This window comes from Alligator sinensis, unplaced genomic scaffold (assembly GCF_000455745.1).
Source record: "Alligator sinensis unplaced genomic scaffold, ASM45574v1 scaffold1227_1, whole genome shotgun sequence".
Taxonomy (NCBI): domain Eukaryota; kingdom Metazoa; phylum Chordata; order Crocodylia; family Alligatoridae; genus Alligator; species Alligator sinensis.
Genome location: NW_005842618.1, coordinates 678,367 through 698,545, shown reverse-complemented (window position 1 = coordinate 698,545; position 20,179 = coordinate 678,367). Strand labels below are relative to the sequence as shown.

At 44.4% G+C, this 20,179-nt stretch overlaps 1 protein-coding gene across 1 annotated transcript in view; it reads left to right on the top strand.

Annotated features, from left to right (window-relative positions):
• TYW1 (tRNA-yW synthesizing protein 1 homolog) overlaps positions 1 to 20,179 on the top strand; it is a 144,203-nt gene that overhangs the window by 27,310 nt on the left and 96,714 nt on the right. The window contains exons 8-9 of the mRNA XM_025215033.1: positions 1,663 to 1,789; positions 19,264 to 19,316. Of these exons, the coding sequence (XP_025070818.1) occupies positions 1,663 to 1,789; positions 19,264 to 19,316 (180 nt within the window). The remainder of the gene's footprint in view (positions 1 to 1,662; positions 1,790 to 19,263; positions 19,317 to 20,179) is intronic.

Genomic DNA, 20,179 nt, shown 5'->3' with positions numbered 1-20,179 from the left:
TCACACTGCCAACTCATGTTCATCTTGGAGTCCACTAGGACTCCAAGATCCCTTTCCACTTCCGTGCCACCCAGCAGGTCATTTCCCAGGCAGTAGGTGTGCTGGACATTTTTCTTCCCTAGGTGCAGCACTTGGCATTTCTCCTTGTTGAACTGCATTCTGTTGTTTTCTGCCCACTTGTCCAACCTGTCCAGGTCTGCTTGCAGCTGTTCCCTGCCCTCCGGCGTGTCCACTTCTCCCCATAGCTTTGTGTCATCTGCAGACTTGGACAGAGTACACTTCACTCCCTCGTCCAAGTCGTTGATGAAGATATTGAAGAGTATCGGTCCAAGGACCGAGCCCTGCGGGACCCCACTGCCCACACCCTTCCAGGTCGAAACCGACCCATCCACCACGACTCTCTGGGTACGACCCTCCAGCCAATTTGCCACCCACTGGACTGTGTAGTCATCCAAGTCACAGCCTCTTAACTTGTTCACCAGTATGGGGTGGGATACCGTATCGAAGGCCTTCCTGAAGTCCAAGTATACGACATCCACCCCTCCTCCTATGTCCAGGCGTTTCGTAACCTGGTCATAAAAAGAGACTAGATTGGTCAGGCATGATCTGCCTGCTACGAACCCGTGCTGGTTTCCCCTCAGCATAATTTGTCCTGCCTGGCTCTCGTAAATGTGAGCCTTGATAATTTTTTCAAAGACTTTGCCAAGGATGGAGGTGAGGCTGACTGGCCTATAGTTGCCTGGGTCCTCCTTCCTTCTTATACTCTCAAGGCTCTGTGTGCAGAAGTGGAACTATAGATGGTTGTAAAATTTTAGAAGTAACACCTGTACATCAAAGGACTCTCAATTTTTTTATTTATTGCTACCTTTTAACTTCTGTTAATGTATGCTGTCCCTTTCTTCATTTCTAACTAGACTTAATGGGACTAACTATATTTGTAGCACTGGATTTCTTAGCATTCAATTTTCAGGATATGCTCTTGGTGAAAATAGTATGCCTAAAATGAATTGGGAGGCCTGTCATAACAGTTTTTTTAGAGAAAATATTGTCTCCTTTCAAAAGGATTTACTTGATTCTTTGTAGACAGTGAAGAAGCTGTGTTTTGTCTATCTAAACTTTTTCTGGTTTGGATTGTCATTGGATTATTCACTAACCTGTACTAAAGACTTGTGAAGTGCTGTTGGAGCAGCTGTTACATTTTACCTGTGAAATGGTTGCATTTTAGTGGTCAGACAGTGATGTTATTCCTACAGATTGTTACCAGTTTATGTGGTACATGGAGATGATGAAAATCTGTATGGCTGGGATTTTATGTGCCCAAATCCCATTAATGTTTTTGAGGTACAAATGCTGAACTCTGTTAAGTTCCTTTTAAAAATCTTCACCTTAATATTAGTTTTTAATTGTTAATTTCAACTTTATTTTGATTATAAAATTTAGGTGTAAAAAGTCTGTTGAATCAATGGCAGCGAATACTGGATGGTCATCAGTTTGACATGGGGTGGGAAAAGCCCTAGGTTTGCAGGGGAGGCAGGCTTCATTTTTGGAGCGCTGGCATAGTCTGTAGGTTTCTTAGTTCTGATGTGAAGTGGTTGGGAAATTTGCCGGCATTTCGATACTGCCTTTTCAGCTAAATAACCACAATTAATTGTCTTTAAACAGAAAGAACACGAACTCGACGAAAGAGCTGGCAGGATGGATCGATCTTTACGGACCATTGGGAAAAAGGAGGGGAGCGAACAGAGGGAGATGATAACGCCAGCTCTGAGAGATGCGCTTACAAAACAAGGTAAGTCCACCAAGGTTGTATGTTGATCAGATTCAGAGTCGGGGGTTTAAAAGCTTTAGTAGATCTTATTTAATCAGAAAAGACACAACATAAGGATTTCAAAAGCTGAGCTGTCTCAACCCTGTGGTTAGTCAATTATTGGTAGCCTGTCAGGCCCTGGTAACTGGCTGTCTGATTGCCCTGACCCTGTCCTTTTGCAATTAAAAGTTTAATAAGGCTGGGCCTGAGACATTTTGAAGGTTGACACGGGCCTATCAGTCCAAAGAATTTGGTAAAAATTGTCCTAAGCCCTTGACTGTGGTAGGTTTTATAAGGTCAGGAAATTGCAGGTATGAAATTAATCTGTGTTTAGGTGTCATAACTTCAGAATGCAAAAATGGGACTCTCTTGAGACCACTCAAGCCAAGCAATGCAGGCCTAAAATCTTTAATTGGGCAGAACTTTAGCTGGCTTCACATTCAATAATGTATGAATAAGAATTTGGGAGTCTGAAGGCATCCGGTGTCTTGCTGAGCCTATTTATTACTGTTATGAATGAAAACTCCTTTGTGTACCAGTAGTTCTCGAAGGGCATTTTAAGTTGAGCCTGACATTGTACTTTTACATTTTTTGTTTGCTACTTTTCAATTTCATGCTCTGATTTTAGGGTTGACACTTTTCTCCAAAAGAGTCATTCAGATTAATCGTAATGATCCATGGGAGAAAAATGAGGCCATTTATTCTGTCAAGAACCACAGAGAATAATGTTAATGGACTTAATGCCACTTTAAAAAAAAAAAAAAAAAGGCATGCTTGAACATGCGTAAAAGTGCCAGATTGGCAACTCTGCAGACAAAAGGCCTCAGTTCACAGGACAGGTATGGTCTGGGTAGTAGCAGCAGAAACTTCCCCAGGTTGTTCTACTGATTGAGCTAAAAGGCTCATTGGAGAGGAGTTCAGGCCTTGTTTTTCAGTATGTATAGGTAGTTTTCTGTGCAATTAGGGGTCTCTCTCCTGAGTCTCTCCAAAGCAGTGCCTACTGTGATATGGAGACCTGACTTAGCCAGACCTGAGATTCTAAACTTGCTTTATGTGAATCAAACATCTGTGGGATGGTAACACTTGCAGCCACCAAGATCTTCATCAAGCCTCAGCCTACTTGTCTGAAAGGGAGCAGCTCCGTGCCCTAGCAAAAGGGGTGGGCAAAGTCCATCCCATGGGTCAGATCGGACCTATGGCGGACTGCGTTTCCCAGCAGCCCCTATCCGTGCTGCTCCGGCCAGGCTCCCTGGAAATCCCAGGAGCAGCAGGACCATGACAATGTGGGGCCATGATGCCCTGCCAGTGCCGCTCCAGGCTGGGACCTGTGGAGACCCTGGAAGCATGAGGCTGTCATGGCCCCGTGCTGTCACAGTCCCACTGCTCCTAGGATCTCCGTGGAGATTGGCTGGAGTGGCACAGCCAGGGGCTGCTGGGAAATAATTTGGCACCTGTCTGGATCCACCATTTTACCTACCCCTGTTCTAGCCATATCATCTCAGGCATACATTTTACCTTATCTAGCATCACTGTAAATGGAGCTATATATGATGCTTAGTTAGGCATACAAGAATCCAGCAAAAGTGGCTTCAGAAATGAGCTTCTTGGACATTGATCTGTAGTATTTCCATGCCTGTGCCCATCTCACTACTTGCTGAAGTCTTTGGAAGCCTGAATCTCTCCCAGATGGCAGGGTAGAGCCCCCCTTTTGTGATTTGGTCCTAAAAGCCACCACACTGTAACATGCTCTGACGAAATCTGCTGTGCTATTATATTTTTTCACTGCTGTTCCTATAGTGAAACATATGTAATAGTGTCCTAGCCTTTGGGAAAGCTGGGAGATGGGATGTGTTGAATTAGCCAGAACAGAATTGTATGGGGGAGCTGGAAGGAATGTGCCGTGCTGTGCATCCCCAAGATGGCAGGATGTGCATCGTGGACTATAAGTTAAGAGTGCTGGCTGTTCCCACAGCTGAAAGTGAGTCCAGGAGAGCCCGTTGTGCATCAAGCAGTGCAGTAGCTGGTTTCTTCCTAAGTGATTTCTGGGCTCATGAGAGGGAAAAGCATTCTGTTATTGTTTGGGCCTGGGAGTGCATAGAGGCTTCTAATATCTTCTGGGTTACACACAAACCTTTGAAGATAGGAAGTGCTAGAAATACCGTTTGCCATGTCATGGTTTTTGAGATGCCTCTGAGAGTAGAAAGAAGAGGGTCAGCATCCTGCAGCGTGGGACCTTCATCATATTTTATGGAAATAATTTACATATTTTTGAGACTGCAGCGATGCAGATATAACTTACATTTCTTGCTGAGGCTTTGGTCTGCTTTAATCTGGATTGTTTTTGTGGCTGTAACAAGAAGGAGTCTGTTGGGTGGTACATAAAAAGCACCCCTTCACTATCAAAACTGCGTGCACAGTTCTTTTTTTTTTTTTATGCTGTCAGTCTTAAACACAAGGCTTCATTGCCAAGCAACTTCTTTAATGTCTCAGATCACAAGAATTTACTCTTCTGGTGGTAAATTCCATTTTGTAAGTACATAGTTTGTTTGCTTTTGTTCTCTTTTGTCATTCTGGACATCCAGTCAACTGAAGAAATTCAACATTTGTGAATCTGCAGGCTTCAAAGAGTTAATGCTAACAAGCATCTGCTTAGTTAAAACTGCTTCCTATTGAAATAAACTTACCCAGTGAATAATGTGGTAGTCACAGAAACCTTTATTGGTGCATGTTGTTATAAAGGGAGATAATCTAATTTCTGTTTTCACGTCTATGAAGATCCTCCTGAGATCACACCATTAGGCCCTATTTACATGATAAAAATTTGGTAAAAGAAGAAACGGATTTGAAAGATGATATAATTTATTTAGCAGTAACTGGTTGCTATGGGTTGAACTTCTGTTTCTTATCAAGATTATCCCTGAGGGCATAATTAGCTTGCATAGGTAAAAACTAAGGCTAGTGCTTGCAGAGGAAAGCTGCTCCTTTAAAATTTTAGTTGCATCACGTGAATTTGCCTTTGAGCAGTGTCTCTTTGGACTATCTTAACAATCACTCATTTTATTTTTATTCACCTTCAGGCAAATTTATCTTGTTTAGCTGAGGCGAACTGAATATCGATTAAACAATTGGGCTTTATTTTAGCATTGGTGTTGTGCGTCAGTAGCACTTAGCCTTACTCCTGGGTTGCGTGGGGCCTTGTAGTTGTCTATTTATAAACGCGTTTATTAAAGGCGCTCTTCAGTAGTGTCTTTTGTAGTCGATTTTGCATTGTTGGGAAATGTTAATTCCTTTCTCTTTTCTTAGTGTCAAATCTTGCATAAAGTACAAATGCAGGGTAGGCTGTTGAGTGCTTTCAAATGACAAATGTATCTAGAGAGAGACAAGGTATGACAATTGAAGCAGCTGGCTGTGCTTATTACATTTACTGTGATACCATGCTGCAGTGTTAGCCTTATAGGAGATTTCATCTGTTTAGGCGGACAACATGTAAATAAGTTGGAAATGGAAACAAAACCTTTGATGTTGTATTGTTTGCCTGAGCAAACATATATAGCTACAGCTAAGATGTGGCTTGCATTCTAATTTGTCTTCTGCTGTTGCTTGTATTCTTCCCCCCCACCCTCCTCCCTTCCCAAAAACTGCACCGAGACTTTTCGGGCTTGACCCAAAGATGAAACGTTGTTTGTAGTAAGATTTGCCTCTAAGCACTTCTAAGTGCCAGGAGCTGACTGTAGTCGAGGAGGAAAACGTAAGTCTTGCTCTGGCTTCAGAGGGGCCCTTGGATTGTCTCTTCCGAATCTACCCGCGTGTTATTCATCTGCACCAGATAGGATTAATTTACTGAGGGTGAAGCAAAAGGTCAACTTCATTTTGCTGTGCTTCAATGTTAGCATGTCTAGGGCAGAAACCGCTATTCTCTTCTGGTTTGCTAAATCGTTTGTAGAATTTTAACTCCTTTCCGATTGGCCAAATCCTTGACTGGTGATGGGAAAAGTCACAGAGAACATACCATGCCAAGCAGGCTCCAAGATGAAGGCTGGTAGTGAGGGAAAAATCAGGATGTTACCAGTAGACTGCTTTGTCTTGAATAACTTCCAGGTGCAATATGAGACCCTGGAGGGCCAATTCTACAATGGCTCTTGGGCAGTATTACTGCACTTCATGGGACTTGCATGGCTCTTTCAGGCATGCAAATGCAAAATAAAGGAAGGATGAGAACCAACACCTAGGGAGAGTCTAAACAGTCTAGATGACTTTCCATATTGCCGTTATTAATTCAATTCCCATGGATACAATAGCATGCTCTTTTCCTTTTTCATCTTAAACAATAAGTTTTTTTGCTTTTTGTATGTGTTATGGCATGAATTTAACATAGCATGGCTGAGCTGATGTTACTTAGATGCTTAATCCGGTCAGCTGCACCAAATTTCTTCTGTTGGCTTCTCCAACTAAATCTGGAACAAGCTTACCCAAATCCAGTGGAGCTGGTCTTGGTTTTTACCAATCTAAATGAGAGCAGAATATAGTGTGCTGTATTGTCCAGAATATTCTCATTTTCATGGGCTTGATTACTCAACCTTGATTTTTTTTTTTCCCCCATTTAATTAAGACCATAATTTCCTGTTTGTTAACTGAACTGTAATGGAAATACCAAATATTTTTAACAACAGTGCATGTATTTTCTCTCATGCTGTTCTTTAAAGAATCATCATGATCTAGAAAATTGCTTTCTTATTTAATGGAAATTGAAACCCAAGAGGGAGCAATATTACAAGACAGCCCTGTATCAGAAATAGCACAGGCTGTTACGGTATGGTAAGATCTTCAGCACATTGACTTCCTAGTGGGAAGGCAATGTTGAGTACTTTGATCTGTGATTTTCAGAGTATATTGGACATGTGGGAGCTGACTTTTGGAAGAGCTCAGGGCCAGATTTTCAAGTGATCGGCACCCATCGCTGGCTCCACACTCTTTGAAAGTGCTCAGCAGCTCTTGTTGTTCATTCTTATAGCTGGATTTCCTTCAGTACCCAGTGTTCAGAGCTGTTTTGACAATCTGGACTCTACTGTGGATGCTGAGCCCTTCTGGAAATCCTAACTATACGTGCCAGAAGCTATATGTGCTGTGAAAATAATACAGTCCCGAGCCTGACATTGGTTGGCTTAGGAAGCGCGAAGCATTGCTAAGGAGGTTATAGGCTTAGGGCTGTATGGTTTGGGGATGGTAGATGTAGGTAAAGCCCTTGAACGGCAGGGGGCACTAGCAGCCTGTCAGCTGCATTAAGTCTTAGTGACACCAGCCCAGCTACTGAACTATGTGTTGGAGAAGGACAGAATTCAAATGTTGGTTATGGAAATATTGAATATCGGTGGTGAAAATCTAAATAAAATCAAATAAATAATTCCTGCTTGAATGCCTGGCAGAATAAATGGAGCGACTTATACCATGAGGCATTGCATCTGCTAAACATACTTGCTATTCCTTGCAACATTTGTGCATGAGTAAATAAATAGACAATATACAGCTCAAGAAAGAAGATACTAAAAGTGCTGAGACTGAATAGGACCATAGGCTGGAAGCTGGAAGAGCTCATGGAAAGGTGACTGCAATGCTAATGTGCTAGTGCAGAAGTATCTGCTTTGCAGGAATAGAGCTAGAGAGTAATAACCTAGGTGGTGTGCTTATTTGTGGGCCTGATTTTTTTTTCTCCTTTTGCCTACAGCAGTGGAAGGCAATGAAGGGACTCTTCTATAAAAGTAGGGGCAGGGAGAACTGGATTCTCTGCACTTATATGTTAGGTGTGTCCATTTTTCCAGGTTTTTGGAGGGGCTGGGGATGGGTCTTTGAAGTTAAGACTGTTAGAGACAAAATACGAGTTATAGACAGGCAAGGATGAAATTGTGTGTGCTTCCCCATTAATATTGCTTTCCCAGACAATAAGATGATGGGGTGCTTTTTAAAATAAATTTTAACTAATTCCTAGGGGTAAGAGTGAATGTGCCCTATTTGTGAGATCGTGGGGGCAGGGGGAACAACCCACTTGCCTGCCCCGAAATCCAGCCCCACCTTCCCAGCACTTTTTTTTTGTTTGCTTTTTTTTTTTTAAAGTACCAGGAGGCTGGGCTGGGTGGGGAATGGGGCTGAGCAGGGCAGCCATGGGGGCTTCTCCCGCTGCTCCCCCAACTGTGCTGGGTGTGGACTGCACCGAGCAGACTTGGGTGCTGGCTCAGCGACAGCCTGCTGTCATCCCACATGCAGATCCGGGGGCTCGTGCCCCCTGGGAGGTCTGCGGGGCTATGCCAGACTCCTTCCGGGTGGTGCAGGCCCCTAGATCTGTGCGTGGGATGACGGCAGGCTGACATCGCTCCCCCAGAGCAGTGGGGTTGGAAGGGACCTTGGGGACAGATTGCAGACGCTGGCCAGCTACAGATGTCCGTATCAGAGCAGTCCTTCTGCCCCTCTTCCCCCTCCCTCTTCTTAGTTTATGTTTCCCTGCAAGCCTGGCTCCGAAACATCCAAAACGTTTCCGAAATGTTTTGGATGGTTTCGTTTCGGTTCGGAGATGCTTTGAAGCTTTCTGTTTCATTTTGGATTCGGTGTTTCGGGTGCCAAAACAGGCCAAAACACCTCTGAAATGAAATGGCTGCCAAAATTTTGCACAGCCCTAGCAGACAGCTTGGGCCAAGGCTAGCCCGCCCACCCTGCAAGGGAGGGTTTTCTGGGGAGGTGCAAAGCATCCTGGGAAGCTGGGAGACTGAGAGTTAACTTGAATCTGGCAGGGATTTGAGACAGAGGTTCAATAAACTGATTTAACTTAAATCAGTGACGTCTGATACTACATCCATCCAGGTTTATCTTAAACCAGTTTCAGCCATTTTGAAAGCAGTTTATGTGCACTGAACTTTTGTTGTGTTACAGATTCGAATCAGTTTCTGATCGCTTATACTGGTTTATGTTTGATTTCTGTCCCTAGCCGTGGAAGATGGTTCTTGTTTGTGGCATGTATTAATGCCAGTGCACCCAGAGGCTTGGATGAGTGAAAGTTTTTATTAATTAATAAATACACCTCAGCCAGTACTGAAATTGGGGAAAAAAAAAAAATCACATCAGACCTTCCCAGGTGGGACTGAAGCCTTAATTTCCCAAAGTATTAAGCTTCCTCTAAGAATAAGATTAATTGATTAACTATTTTTTTCATTCTGTATTTGAGTTGACAGGAGTGCAGTCAAGTGGGCTTTCCTATTACTAGTATGTTTTTCATGTTCACTTTTAGTGTAGTTCCCTGTGATACTTGTAAGAAAAGTGCCGGTACTTGGTCTGATGAAGGAAGTTGTTGGTGTAGCTTATTAGTGGCCATAAAACTAGCATTGAAAAGAGATCCATGGCGGTGTAGCTGTCTAACATATAATTTGATGGATCACAGCTATGGATTTCTATTTGAAATCTTTGGGTTTATCTTGTGTATACATACCTGATGGTGCTAACATTGCATGGCACCCCACAACACCCTTGAAAGGATCTCAAGGAACCCCAGGGTGCTGTGGCATCATGGATGAGAATCACTGACTTCGAGCTTTGGCAGTTTTGTAGTGCAAAGATGGATACATGCTTGGATTCAAATGGAAATTTTATGTCTAATTGGTGAATTCTAATTTTTTCTCCCACATATTTTTGGTCAGTAAATATAAGTTTGAAAGTGGAGCTTGTCTACCATGTTAACCTTACTGGTCCCACTTTTCTGACACGATGGTACCATTTTGCTTGAGTGCGCTTCTCTTATTAGCTGTAGCAGATTTTCACCAAATGTTGATATTTTAGTATTGTCAGCATGTTGTGGCTGTGATTGCTTAGGGAATTTATGGGAATTAGAATTGGGATTGGGATTTGTTTTTAGACCACCACTATGACTGGGAGAACCGAGGAAGGGTATTTTGTGCCCAAAAGCTCCTGTAACGTCTCTCCTAACCTTGGAGGTGGTCCAGTTAAATCCCGCTTCTCTAAAAATACTTCACGTCAGTGAACACGCAAAGCATCATGTTAGCCCATCAGCTGGGAGGCAGAGAATTGCAGTAAGTATTAGGTTGTGATCATTTAGCATTCAAGGTCCAATCCTGCAATATTGCCTCCTGCAGACACTCCTATTTGGAGATGCTTGTAGTCAGCAGAACCACTGGTTTCAGAATCAGGCCCATTTCAGCAAGTTCATCTTGCCAACCTGTTTTTAGAGCACTTTTCCCCCAAATCCATTAAAACGTATCTCATTTGCTGGATTGGTTGACTTTTTTTTCCATGAGCTATTGGTCAGTGCTAGGAACAAAACCAAAAGACTGTTTATATTCGTTGCTGGTTATATTCACTGTATTGGCTTCTCTTCATATTGTTCCATAAAATACTCATTTCAGCTTGAATGGTTTCCTTTCAACTCTTATGACTTTTCTTCGTGTTTTATGATAGTCTGTCCTCTCTCCCTCATCCCCAACTTCTCTGCCAAGTCATCTATGGTTTGAACTTCCCCTGTTGTGTGGTAGCTCAAGCAAAGAAATTGCATTATGGCTTTCATGATAGTCCTTAATATGGTAGAGGCAAATTACTGCTGTTTTAGTGACCTTATTACTTTCCAATTCTTTCTACCCACCAGTTTCCCAGTATGGGCAACAGCTGGAAAGTTTTTATTTCTTTAACCATTCTCCTGGGGTGATGAAGTTCCCCTTCCCACAATGAATTCCAATCATTTCGGACCTGCAAGCTTATATGTAAGGAGATTGCTCTGTAGAGCAATGTAGATGGGCTATATCTTATTTCCTGCTTGCACAAATGGTTTTTGAACTCTGTCTGAATTTTCAAGCTTGATGTGACATCAAATCTGCTTCCACAGAGCTTTCATTGCTTACTTTCTTATGGAGGAGTGTGGCTAACTCTTGTTCCTCTACCTTCTGGTTATTTTGACTGCCTCTCTGACTTATTCTTGCATGGTTTGGTTTAAGCCTTAATTTGTCGGTATATGTGTTTTAGTCATCTGCCTGAATAATATTATTATTGTTACAATTCAGAGTTTACTAGGGCTCTCTTCTAGGTCTTGAGCCCTAGTTAGAATATATGAACACCCTGGAGCATTCAAAATTAGTAATAGTAGTAATAACAAAATGCATTGAAAATGGAATGGAGTTGGCCTAGTTCTGAATTATGGTTAAAGAATTTAACCACAGACACCTTGCCACTTGGTAGCTCAGGGGTGAGCAATTATTTCGGGCAGAGGGCCGCTGACCGAGTTTTGACAAGCTGTCAAGGGCTGCAGGGGTAGTCCTGCCCTTTGACAGGTGCTGCCCCCCCCCCCCCCCCCTCCCTCTTCTTCTGCACCCCAGTTGTCATCTTGTTGACCAGAAGTCCTGCCCCCTAACCCCCTTCCTTTGCCACCAGAAGTCTCTCTCTTTGCCCCCAGAAATGCTCCTTTCAGCAAGGGGTTTTGCCATCTTGGAACCAGAAAAATACCAAATTATATTCTAAAAAGCGAACATCTACAACATTAATTAATTTGATTTCAAAACATATTTTTGTCCTGATTTTACATGCGTTTGTGTAGTGTACTCAGAGGCGACTGCACAATAGCTTAAAATGAAGTCTTACTCTTGTATATTGTGAGGGGCATGGGGGGTGGGTATGGGGATGGGGATGGCTGTGGGTGTGTGGGGGGAGGATAGGCATGGGGGGTATGGGTGTGGGGAAAGGGAGTTTTTGTGGGGGGTGTGGATATGTGGGGTGTGGGTGGCTATGGGGTTTGTGGGAGTATGTGTATGGGGGAGCGTGGCTGGGTGTGTGAGGGGTGTGGATGTAGGGGTCTGCGTGTATGGCAGTATGGGGGGTATAGGTACATATATAGGTACATATGTATGGTGGGGTGTGCATGTGGGACTTAAGCTATGAACACACACACACCCCTCCTGGTCCTGGGGTACTGGCACCGGCCCCGTGCTCCCGCAGTCCAGTGATGCAGCTGGGGGCCACGTGGTGCTGGAGGCTGGCTGGCATGCAGGGAAGCAGTGAAAGCGGCGGCAGGCAGAGGCTTCTGGTTGGGGGCTGAGCAGGCACAACTGGGCTGGGCTGGCCTTGCTGCTCTGTCCTGCCACTGGCTTCCCCTGGGACCTACTGCCCCTGGCTCCTGTCATCTTTGACAGCCAGCCAGGAGCAAATAAATATAAATTTTTTTTAGGGGCCCCAAGGGCCGGATGCAGCCCACGGGCTGTATTTTGCCTGCCCCTGTGGTAGCTCATTAGTTGGGTTCTTTCTGAAAATCTGGCTGTGATATTAGACTCTGGTTCAATTATTGGAACAGACTGTTACCCAACATTTATCAGTTTTAGCATTATTATTAGACTACACCCATTTCTCTCAGAAGCTGACTTGAAGGCTGTAATTCATGCCTGTTAACACACATTTGATTAGAGAAATTCATGGATGTTTGGCAGGTTCTATCTTATTCAGAATGCATCATTCAGAGTAGGCTGATGTGGTAAACACATCCCTGCTTTTGAAGTTCTTGCACTGTTCATAAGGATTTTTTGTTGCCTTCTGATCCTGTTCATGATTAAGATATTTTAGGGGCTTGATTTCTATGAATATTGGGTCGTTGAAGAATTAATCAGACCATTCATGCAGTGATATTCCAAGGCACAATCCACCAAGTTGTGCTTAGAGAATACTGTCCAGAAAGCAAGTTTTTTTTTTTTTTTAATTATCTGGAATATACAGTAAAAGCTGCGCTATCTGGCATGTTACAAGCCGGCATGCTCCACTAACCAGCATGCCGGCTTGTAAGATAAAGTGAAACTGGAAGTACCCACCACGGTACTTCGGGTTTCTCTGAGTCCCCATGGACTGGGGCAAAGCAGCTTGCGGTGCCGAGCCCCCACAGCCCAGGGGCATAACAGGCTGCGCAGGGCCATGCAGGGCCCGCCTCCCTGTCCCATGGGGCAGAGGGATGGGTGGCGATGCCTCGGGAGGGGCAGAGGGACGCCACAGACGTGGCAGGAGAAGTGGCGGCCGGGGCCGCTCAATTAACCGGCATATTTTGTTATCTGGCATCCCCCATTCCCGGGGGATGCCGGATAGCGGAGCTTTTACTGTACTGAAAGTACAGGCTTAAGCTTGTTGCTTATGTGTTAGGTGTCTTTAAAAAGTAAGAAACGTATAATTTCTTTGCTATCACCCAGGAACTGATAATAAAGACAATTGACTACATTAGGCATGTCCTTGGGAATATTGTCAGCATAAACTCAGATAAAAAGACCCCAGGAGTTGGATCTGAGACTCCCATTGTAAACCAATTTTTTGAGTGCTTTAGGCTAAGAAAGACTTGCCATAGAGCCAAGGAAGGGTAGTAGTGAAAGTGATGTGGCAGGACTGATGCAAGAGGTGAGCTGGCTTGAGTTACCGATGGTGTCTTTTTAAACATATACAATTTGGTGTCGTTACAAATTGTACTCAGTATTTCTCGCACAATTTTTTGTATTCCCTTCCTCTGAGTAACTTAAGCTGGTTTGCTGCCCGTGTTGATGGATAATGGGCTTTATTGAAATTTCAGTGTGTGTTTTCTTAATTAAAATAGCCATACATAGACTATTTAAATATAGTCAGTCTGTGCAGAGAGAAGTTTTACTTGGCTTAGGACTCTGCAAATACTTAGCAGGTCCTGAATTCACTAGGATGGCTGTATGGGTAACTCCTGCCAAACTTTCCATACAATCTACCCAACTGGTAAAGAGCTTGGCTTGCCAGCTGCTTAAATTGCTTATAAGCTGCTCTGCAGATCTGTATGATATTTCTTCCAATCCCCAAAGCTCTGATTCCTGGCAGAGGCTATCTGGATGAGTCAGACCCTTTTCATTGCTAAAATTGGCTTAGGACCTCCAGCCCCTTTTGGTATTGAGCCAAGTTATAAGAGTTGATGAAGGTGTGGGATTCTCTTAGTCTTCTTGGGAGGATTGTGGATGCTCACACAAGGTAGAAATTGTCCTGTGTAGTCCTTTCCTGGAGAAATAAGCTTTGTGGAGGTTAGACCTCAGAGTTTCATCACCTGTCACAATTTCTCATTGTTTCATTACCTTGCACTGCTCAATAGGGGATTCAGGCAGGTGGATTTTGCCTTCAATTTATTTTTAATATAATTTCTATCTTAAAAGGCAATAATGTTAAGACATACTGACGTTCAGGGTTATAGTCTGGGAGAAGAGAAGTCTCGCATGAATACTGCTGATGAACTACAAGCAACTCCTGAATAAGTAACAGCTTCTAATAGAAACATAGAGCACAGGAGTCACATTGATAGATCCGTCTCAGAACTTTTGGCTGAAGGAAGAGCACGTGGCATTGTATTGACACAAGTTGTTTAATACGAATTAAAAAAAAAAACCACACAACATTTGGGGAGCTCTCAGTTGAAATCAGATCCTGGACACAAGAGACTGCTTCTGCTCCAGAGACCTCGAGGGTGGAGGGAAAGCAGAGGTACAGACAAGCAAAGTGATTTGTCCAAAGTCAAGCAGTGGGTTAATGTAAGAATGAGGAGTAGAACCCAGGTCTTGGACTCCCTGGATCAGGCTGGCTTCCTGGCATTGTGCACTTTTGGAGAAAATCTCTTCCAAATTTAAAATTTTTTGTTGATGTTTAAACAGGACCAACACACCTTTAATTTTTGTTTTGATTTGTTTTGTTTCTTCCCCATGTAAGATACAGGTGTTACCCTCAGCTGTGCAAGATGGTATAGCTTCATTAAATTTAATCAGCCTGGCCCATAGATCTCTTGACCATCAGTAGTTGATTCTCTCTCATTAACTTTTGCTTAACTTTGAATACAGCATTGTAAGGCTGCTCCTTTGTAGGGCTGAGAGTTGTGGGGCTTTGTGAGAGAGTTGTGGGCTCCTTTGTGGGGCTTTGTGAGAGAGTTGTGGGCTCCTTTGTGGGGCTGTTGTCCCATTCAACTCAATGGGAGTGGTCCCATTGAGTTGAATAGGAGGGATAGCTGCTCAGTTACTGACAGGAGTAGCCCTTAATGAGTGTTATGCATGTTGTATGGCCTTCTTTTCTACTCATGCAGCTTTAGCTTGCAGATCCATCCAATTAAAATGCCACCCTCATTTAATACTAACTGTCACACTGGCTTGATCTCATTGGGGTTACAGAGGTGGCTAAATGGGGCAGAGATCCATTTACCCCCACCATCTAGTTGTAATGCAGAGTGTCCAACAACTTCGTAAGTAAAGGCTGGAATGTAAAAACAAAAATTCTTCTCTTCCCCAGGGTTGGCAGGGGTTGGTTCTTTGTGCCGACTGGCAGGTTTTTAGGTTGAGCTCATGCCGTTTGGCAAGGAGGACTTGGTTCATAGATTTTCATTTGAATGAAGAGCAGAAATAGAAACATCTGCTGGAACTAGCAATGAAAAACTCACTAGGTGAGGTGACCATTCAGGTTTAGGTATGCCCAATCTGCCTTACTTAGTAAACATCCTGGCTCATGGTGTGAATGGTACCCAGTGGGTTTTTCAGATCCTTTTCATGCATCTTCTGATTTTGGAGGCGATTTTTATTGTGCAGGCATCTGGGTATTTAAGCACAATTCAAAGAGGGAAATTTAGGGTAATACTAGTATTCAGTGCGTAATGAGCATGACCACTGCACTTGGCAGCACAGCTTGGGAAGGAGGTGAGCAGCCAACTTCAGCAAAAGAACAAGTTAGGGGCTATTTAGAAAAGCTGGACGTATACAAATCCATGGGGTCGGATGGGATTCACCTGAGGGTGCTGAGAGAGTTGGCTGATGTGATTGCAGAGCCACTGGCCATGATTTTTGAAAACTTATGGCAATCAAGAAGGTTCCTGGATGACTGGAAAAGGGCAAATGTAGTGCCCATCTTTAAGAGAGGGAAAAAGGAGGATCCAGGGAATTATAGACCAGTCAGCCTCACCTTATTTGCTGGAAAAGTTTGGGAGCAGGTCCTAAAGGAATCCATTTATAAGCACTTGGAGAAGGAGAAGGTGATTAGGAACAGTCAGCATGGATTCACCAAGGGCAAGTCATGCCTGACCAACCTGATTGCCTTCTATGATATGACTGGTTCTGTGGATGTGGGGAGACCAGTGAATGTGGTATATCTTGACTTTATCAAGGCTTTTGATATGGTCTCCCAGCCCCCACTTTGCCATCCCAATCAAGGAGCAGGGGCTGGGAGACCCTTATCTCTTAGTGTCAGCTGTGTGACAGTGAGGCCAGTGCTGGAAGATCCTTATTACAGGCTCCCCAGGCTGTTCACTACCCAGCTCGCTACCCAAAACTGAGCAGGGAACAGGCTCTCCAGCCCCCACTCTGTGGACTGGGGACTGTCCTGGTCAGGGGTAGGTCCCAGTCCCATGCCCCGATTGGTTGATTGAGGTGCGGGGCTTAGAAAGAGCTGTGGGGAAGGTGAGGGGGAGATGGGCAGGTCCCAGTCCCCATCCCCTGCCTTGATCCACTGATAGCCTAGCTAACAGTGAGCTAACTCCCCTGTAGCTCTTTCCCCTACCCCTGATTGGGAAGCTGGGGACAGGAGCTCCCTGTTGCCAGGGCAGGGGGACATTGCTGCCTGCTGCCAGCTCAGGGACACCTCCAAGGGCAGGATGTAGTATCCCAGCCCCCGCCAGGAGCAATGACTCCCTGCCAACCCCAGGGCTGGCAACCAGGGGGAACCTAGAGCTCCCCTGGTGGTGGCAGTGGCCCGTTATAGGGCCTCAAGAAGTGGGAGCTGTTTGCTGCCATTAGCAGCAAATCTACTCCTGCTTTCCTGCACATGTGGACGCCTACCTGGGAGCGTTTACTTGTGTAAACCACTCCTGGATCTAATGCATGTGCAGACACACCCAGAGAGACAGACAAATTGGAGGACTGGACCAAAAGAAATCTCATGACGTTCATTAAGGACATGTGCAAAGTCCTGCACTTAGGACCGAACAATCCCATGCACTGGTACAGGCTGGGGGCTGACTGGCTAAGCAGCAGGTCTGCAGAAAAGGACCTGGGGGTTAGAGTGGACAATAAGATGGATATGAGCCAACACTGTGCCCTTGTTGTCAAGAAGGCTAATGGCATACTGGGCTGAATTGATAGGAGTGTTGCCAGCAGATCAAGGGAAGTGATAATTTGTCTGTATTCAGTACTGGTGGGCCACATCTGGAGTACTGTGTTTAGTTCTGGGCCCCCATTACAGAAATGATGTGGACAAATTGGAGAGAGTCCAGTGGAGGGCATTGAAAATGGTTAGGGTGCTGGGGCACATGACTAATGAAGAGAGGATGGAGGAATTGGGCTTATTTAGTCTGGAGAAGAGAAGACTGAGAGGGGATTTAATAGCAGCCTTTAAGTACCTGAAGGGGATTCCAAAGAGGATGGGACTGGACTGTTCTCAGTGGCGGCAGATGACAGAACAAGGAGCAATGGTCTCAAGTTGCAGCAAGAGAAGTTCTGTTAGATATTAGAAAGAAGTTTCTCATTAGGAGGGTAGTAAAACACTGGAAAAGTTTACCCCAAGAAGCTGTGGAGTCTCCATCCTTGGAAAGTTTTAAGACCTGGCTAGATAAAGCCTTGCCTGGGATGATCTAGTTGGGGTTGGTCCTGCTTTTGACTAGGGTGTTGGACTACATGACCTCCTGAGATCCTTTCCAACCCTAATTTACTATGATTCTATGATCATCTAATTCTTTCAGCCCAATAAATTTAATAGAAAGTATATCAGTACTGCTGTGATATTGGGAAGCTGTCTCAAATGTACATTGTACACAGAATGTCAAATTGGATTCTGACCGGGTGTAAATCAGCATGGGTCCACCGATGCCAGTGACAGTAGCTGAGATCTGACCCATGAAGTCTTGAGGCCAATTTGGAACCCGAACTTAGAATCCCTTTTCCACCGTCCTTCCCCATCCTCATGGCTGCAGGAATGGGCTGAGGAGACCTGGGTTTGGTTCTCTTGGGTCTGTTGCCCAAAATGAAGAAAGATGAAGATACTTCCTCTGTCATTCAGACAATGTTGTCTTGAGGCCTGTAGTCCCCGCCATAAATATGCCAGCGACTCTCTTGCTTGTTTACTGGCCTGTCTGAATTCAGGGTGTGGACTCAGCTCCATTTCGTGGATAGATGTTGGTGTTTTGAATGAGCTAGAGCTATGTGGTTTTCCTTCTGCCATCTTGGATTTGCAGGAAGTAAGAAAAAGCAGGGGCACAGTGATGCGAGCAGACTTTTTTCCCTCCGTTTTATCCCTTTCACAGTGTTTCTTGTCACATCTACTGGTACTTCCAGAGGGGCAGGGGTGCAACTGATTAAAGATTTTCGTGGCTGATACCAATAGCCGATTATTAACCAGCCATATCAGTCGGTACTGATTTGATAACCGATTTGGTTACATGTGACGCTGGAGGTTGCTGGAGCGTGCCAAAAAAAAAAAAAAGGTTTATTTGTGTCAGTACTTTAAAATGCATTTTTAAAGGTCTTTAAAAAACTTCAGAGAGCCCCAAGCCAACAGCAGGCAGCCTACATCCATCCTTGCCCCACTTAGCTCTGCTCTGCTTAAAAGCATCCCTGTGCTTAAAAATGGTGGCTGTAGCACTTAAACTAAAGCTCATTTACCGTGGGCTTGGGGCTCTCAGCTCTGTGGCCTTTGACCTGGTGGCTCCAGGCTATCCACACATCCCCTGCCCACTTGGCACCAGGAGGCACAGTTTGCTGACCCCATGGCTGCTGGGTGGGCAGGGAGATACTCAGCTGGTGTGGGGCTCCCGAGGGAAAGGCAGCAAAGTGGGGAGCCCTGAGCCCACAGCGAGCAGCCTGCACCCACGCGCACACAAATCTGGGGGCTGGGCAGCACCTCCAGCCCCTGCCCCAGCTCCACTCCCTCCCTCACCATGGGGGGCCTTGATCTGCCCTCCCCCCTACACCCCTTCCATCCCCCATGCCCCTTCCCCTCCACAGATTTACCTGCAAGAAGCTGCTCCCCATGCTATCCAATTGTTTTCCTGGCCATGCACATGCGTGTAGGCACACACGAGCACGCAGGACCCCTTGTAGGCTAGAATGCTGCCCATCTGCAAGGGGAAACCCGCTGTTTCCTGAGGGAACCCAGCCATTCAGGGGCTCGGCCCTGCAGGCGAGAGGAAACCTAGGTGTCCAGGGGACCCAGCCAGAAGGCATAATTAATTATATTTATCAGAGAACATTATCAGCTAAATGGCCAAAAAAAGCCAATAGCCAATAATATAAATTTCCCTTTTATTGGTGCTGATCTGTTTATGCAACCGATACACAGAGGGGTAGGGGAGGGGAAAAATAAGAAGAGTAGCAGCAGTAAGAGGTTAATGCCTAAGGAATAGATTCTCTTTTTGTGCCAATTATTGACATTTAAAATCAACTGTATTAATTGTTTTCCCTCTTCCTATTCAGGCTACAGACTGATTGGAAGCCATTCTGGTGTGAAGCTTTGTCGGTGGACAAAGGTACTTCTCTCTTTCTCTCTCTCTCTTACCAAAAGGAAATTACTAGAGACCTAAAGAGGGTGTGACAATCCTGTATCTGAAATAATCTTTAAAAACCTATTACTTGTAATATTGGCGTCTGGGCTGCCATTTTGCATTGGTAGGTTAAATCCCTGTCACTTAGGGTAGAAATATATATGATTAAGGCACAGATGTCAGAGCTACTCTGTGTCATTTTGGGCTGTTTGCTGTTACCATTGTTGTACCCCTGTCTACAGGAATGCATGTTATGGAAAGAACAAGTTTGAAAATACTGTAGAGAAGACACTGCCTAGACATGGCCTCCAGAAGCAAACCAGTTGCATGGCAGCATTAAAATTAGTATAGGTGTAGCAGGCTGCTGAAATCTCTCTGTAATTAATATTTCTGGTTTGCTCAGGTTATATTCCTTCCTGTGTCTAAGGATTTGTCAAACAGTGAGATGAACTTTATTTAAAAGCAACTATGCTGTTGCTAGTCTTTTACTTAATTTGATATAAATGATGGCTTCCCTTTCCAAGTCATACAATTCTGTGTATTGTGGAACATTGTAAAGGATCTGCTTTTCCCACTTGGTGAATCGGTAATGTTACAAATTTTGGGCGTAGCATGCGTGCAATTTACTGATGTGTGCAATATTATTAAAATTAAAGGCCTTGGGAATAAGAACTTATTGAAAGTGCTGTCACATCATTGTTATATGTTCACTGGTCTCTCTCCCTCCTTGCTGCATTATTAGCTGTGTTTGTTTTCAAAAGAACTTATTGAATGATGAATCCTTTTTTTTTTTAATTGAAATGCCAGATATCAGTGAGGTGTCGCATCAAAACATCTGCACCTATGAA